The sequence below is a fragment of the Poecilia reticulata genome, linkage group LG6, assembly GCF_000633615.1.
Source record: "Poecilia reticulata strain Guanapo linkage group LG6, Guppy_female_1.0+MT, whole genome shotgun sequence".
NCBI lineage: Eukaryota > Metazoa > Chordata > Actinopteri > Cyprinodontiformes > Poeciliidae > Poecilia > Poecilia reticulata.
The window spans coordinates 22,771,532-22,775,337 of NC_024336.1; the positions used below are offsets into that span (position 1 = coordinate 22,771,532).

At 36.6% G+C, this 3,806-nt stretch overlaps 1 protein-coding gene across 1 annotated transcript in view; it reads right to left on the reverse strand.

Annotated features, from left to right (window-relative positions):
- Window positions 1–3,206, reverse strand: part of ttc23 (tetratricopeptide repeat domain 23) — an 18,048-nt gene extending 14,842 nt beyond the window's left edge. Inside the window, exons 1-5 of the mRNA XM_008412386.2 lie at window positions 2,908–3,206; window positions 2,284–2,437; window positions 2,018–2,141; window positions 1,298–1,457; window positions 1,072–1,197 (exon numbers count right to left, since the gene is read on the reverse strand). Of these exons, the coding sequence (XP_008410608.1) occupies window positions 1,072–1,197; window positions 1,298–1,457; window positions 2,018–2,141; window positions 2,284–2,437; window positions 2,908–2,957 (614 nt within the window). The 5' untranslated portion in view covers window positions 2,958–3,206. The remainder of the gene's footprint in view (window positions 1–1,071; window positions 1,198–1,297; window positions 1,458–2,017; window positions 2,142–2,283; window positions 2,438–2,907) is intronic.
- Between the last annotated feature and the right edge of the window lie 600 nt (window positions 3,207–3,806).

Sequence of the window (3,806 nt, forward strand, 5' to 3'; positions counted from 1 at the left end):
TGCTTATTTGTGTCTCTCATGGTATGAGGTAGGCTATATAGCTCCAAGGGTCTTGCCTAAGGACCCACACTGACAGCTCAATGTCACCGTTGTAACTTTTTGCCCCGGCCCCCAGCCTGGCCTCGAACCCGGGTCTCCCGGGTGGAAGACTGGTGACTTACCTATTGAGCTATACAGGAAAATATATATATATTTTTTTTCCGTTGCCATGGAAACGGTCAGATCAGTTCTGCATGACTCAAGCTATTAACCCTTTGCAACTGCGTCACTGAGTAGTTCATATTATACACATATGGTAGGTAATTGTTAAAAAAACATTTTTAATATTAAAGTGTAATTAACCCCCTTCTGAAAGCAAATTCCCGTCCCTGGCAAACTTTGAAAAATTCCAGCAAAGTGCACAGAGCCAAGAAACATGGCTGAGTGTGAGGGGATGAGCGGAGGGGGGGAGTAGAGCTGTGATGAGGACGAAAGAAGCACTGTTATCAACTTATTCTCCTTGTTGTTATATTTATTGATTTTTCAGACAACTCTAATGACTTTTTTTTTTCAAAAATAGTGATAAATAGTTAGAGCACAGGAGTCCTATTTCACTCCATGTCCACATTGCAATAAATCTCATATTGGTAAAACTGAGTAAAGGTTATTGATCAATGTTCGCCAGTTGTCATCGCACTGCTGCTACTCCAACTCCTGACTTGCCAGAGGATGGCTGCTGGCAAAAGAGGTGGTGAGGGAGAGAGTGTTGTGTTGCACCAAGCTGTACCGCTGCAACCAGCATGAAAATTCAAGAGTCTAAGAACCGTTTGACCAAAGAGGAAAGCAGTGAGATGGTTTTAGGTCAAATAATGCAGAATTGTGGAAACATGTCAAAAATCGCACAAAAACATAAAGATAGAACCCCAAATAACCTATCAGTTTATTAGCAAAAGTTGATTTGGGGATAAGTTTCACTTTAACATTTTTTATTTTGATGTATAAGCTAGCTACAACAACTGTTGTTTTGTATTCTCCAGCCAAAAGAAAAAAGAAGAAAAAAAACTACACACGCTTCTCTTCTCTATCTTGTACCTGCATAGACCACTGGTGATGTCAAGCTGAGTCTTTATCTTCTCTTCCACGTTCATAACACCATGTTGAGAAAGCTCCATCAGAACTTTATCTGCCTCCTGGAAAGATGAGACCGCCTCCTCCAAAGTTAAAAGGTCAAGGTCTTTTTGAACTTGTATTTTAAGTTTACTTTTACCATACAGTTTTTTTTGTATTATTGACCTCCCAGAATATTATTAAAGGATATTTGTCTGTAAGAAGTGAAGCCCCTCCCTTTGTGAGGTGCACACTTAGACGACATGCGAGAACCTCAAGCTTTTCGTCTTCGCTGTAGGCCGAGACGGAGGAGCGAAAAAGAAGCAACTCTTTGGCAACTGCCAAGTGCTCCAGGGCTTGGAGTCCCCAACCTAATAATAAAGCACAAATAATTATGTTATTAAAAATAAACTGCTATTGTTGATAATCATTAATATGTGGAGTTTGGAAGAAGAAACAAAAAACACAAGTTGACGAATGATTTGACAATCAGACAGGAACATCATCATACTGTGTAAAAAAGATAAAAATAAAGATAAGATTTTGGAATCACTACAAGTCCAGACTTAAATGATGCAGTGGCATGACTTTATGTTTTGAAAACCATAACTATGTAGATACATTGTAAGAATTCAAAAATCAAGAAATGACAAGTGAACCTAAGTTCTTCCACAGAAATGTGAAAGGCTCACAGCAGATTCCTAACTGTTGCCACTAAAGGTGGAACAACCAGCTACTTGTTTTAGGGAATAATTCCTTTACAAGTGATAGTTTAAGGTTGTACGGATAGCTTTTCGCATAATAAATAAAATAATGTAAACATTGCTTTCTGCATTTATTCATGCAACCAAAAACAGAAAAAAATAAATAAATCTGTGGGATGCAAACACTCTTTCGCTGCACTGATACAAAAGGTATCATTTAATATTACCTTTGAATTGAAAGTATGCTTTAGCCAGCCTGGCATGAGCCTGTGCAAGTTTTAACTGTTTCTCCCCACACACAAGTTGGGTCAGAGCCACACATCGCACCAAGTCCCGGATGCATGCATCAAACTGAACACACAGAGTTGGACAATGTTAGAGCCATTTGTCTAATTCACCAAACATGATGAAAAATTTGTTAGTCATAACAATTAGATATTTTTTAAATATCTGATTTTTAAAATTAAAAAAAAAATTAAAAAAATCTTGTTACCTTCTGGTTGTCCTCGTTCGTCTGAGCTCGACAGCTAAAGTGTTTGAGTTTTTCTTCTGGAGGCATCATCAAAAACTCATCCCTGTCATATTTTACTTCTGTAGGTCTGTCGGAGAATCGACCACTGTTGGTACTTTCATTACTCTCAAGGGACCTGAATGTTTGGTGGGAGAAAACACATTTGCACTACAATGCTATTTCTGGACTGGAATATTTTTTCTTTATTTTTTTACAAGCAGAAGTGGGTACCCAAAAATTGTACTCAAGTAAGTAGCATAATTAAAAACAGCAACAACAATAAATAATAATAATAATAATAATAATAATAATAATAATAATAATAATAATAATAATAATAATAAAAACAATTAAAGTGCAGAAAATTCAGGTAAAATATATATTTTTCAATATAAAACTGTATACATATTTGCCTGTCCGCCAATCGGCCCAGCAGGCTCAGCAAATGAAAAAAACAACAACAACAAACAGGTTGCGAGCAAAATCTCGCTAACATAAACTGTAGGACGTGTCTTTGTCTTAGCATTTTTGCCCGGAAAACCACGGTTTTTAACCCCCCTATCCCGTATTATGGCGACCCGTCGGTAACGTCGGAAGAATACTTACGCAGTAGAGCAATGATTCCGTTCTTTTATTTCTGCTTGATCGTCTTCCATTGTAAACTAACGTTGAAGACGGTTGCCGTGGTTACACTGCCAGAGTCGCTTTACTGCTGACTGTTGTCTAGAAGCTGTCGTATAGTGATATAAAACAGTATCAATTTATGTTTAGGTTAGTAGGCCCTAAATGTAAATTGCTCCTGAATTATAATTGAAAACATCAGATGTTATTGTAGTCGCCGCCGCCTGTAGCCTCTTATTGAAGCCACACTCAGTTGCTAACTCACTGCTACAGAAGCACAAGGAAGTGAGCTACATTCAAGAACACTCAAAGCAATTATGTTTGAAGGCTTTCCAAAGCTTTTGGCATGTGGAACCAAACACGTGTTGTTAAAGCTACATTGGATTTTCTTTGAGTTATCTTTAGTTGATTTTTAGTGAGTTATAGTATTTTTGAAATCATTATTAATATTTCCTTGGGATATAAATAAACACGAAAAATAAATCTTTCAAATGCTGTTATACAATTTATCTCCACAAGATGTCAGTATAGTTGCACAAAAGTATTTGTCTCCTTCATTTTCCATGTGAAGAATTATATCAGTGTTGTGATCTTTACGAAGTGATGGTTTTATTAGACACTTATTTTGTAGTTTTAAGCGCCTGATGTTCTCTGATGTTATTTCTTTATCAACGCTTTTAGGGCCACAATGTATTGATAACAGCTTACTTACCCAGACTTTAATCTCAAATTCTGGGTAGTATTAGAAGAAACAGACACACTGCTGGAAATCAAAATCATTTACAGTATCATATGAATGCATTTAAACCCTTTTACCTTTTTTTTGACCTTTTACACATTTTGTTATGTAATAGGTTGATCATATATTTTTCCTTAAAAACAAC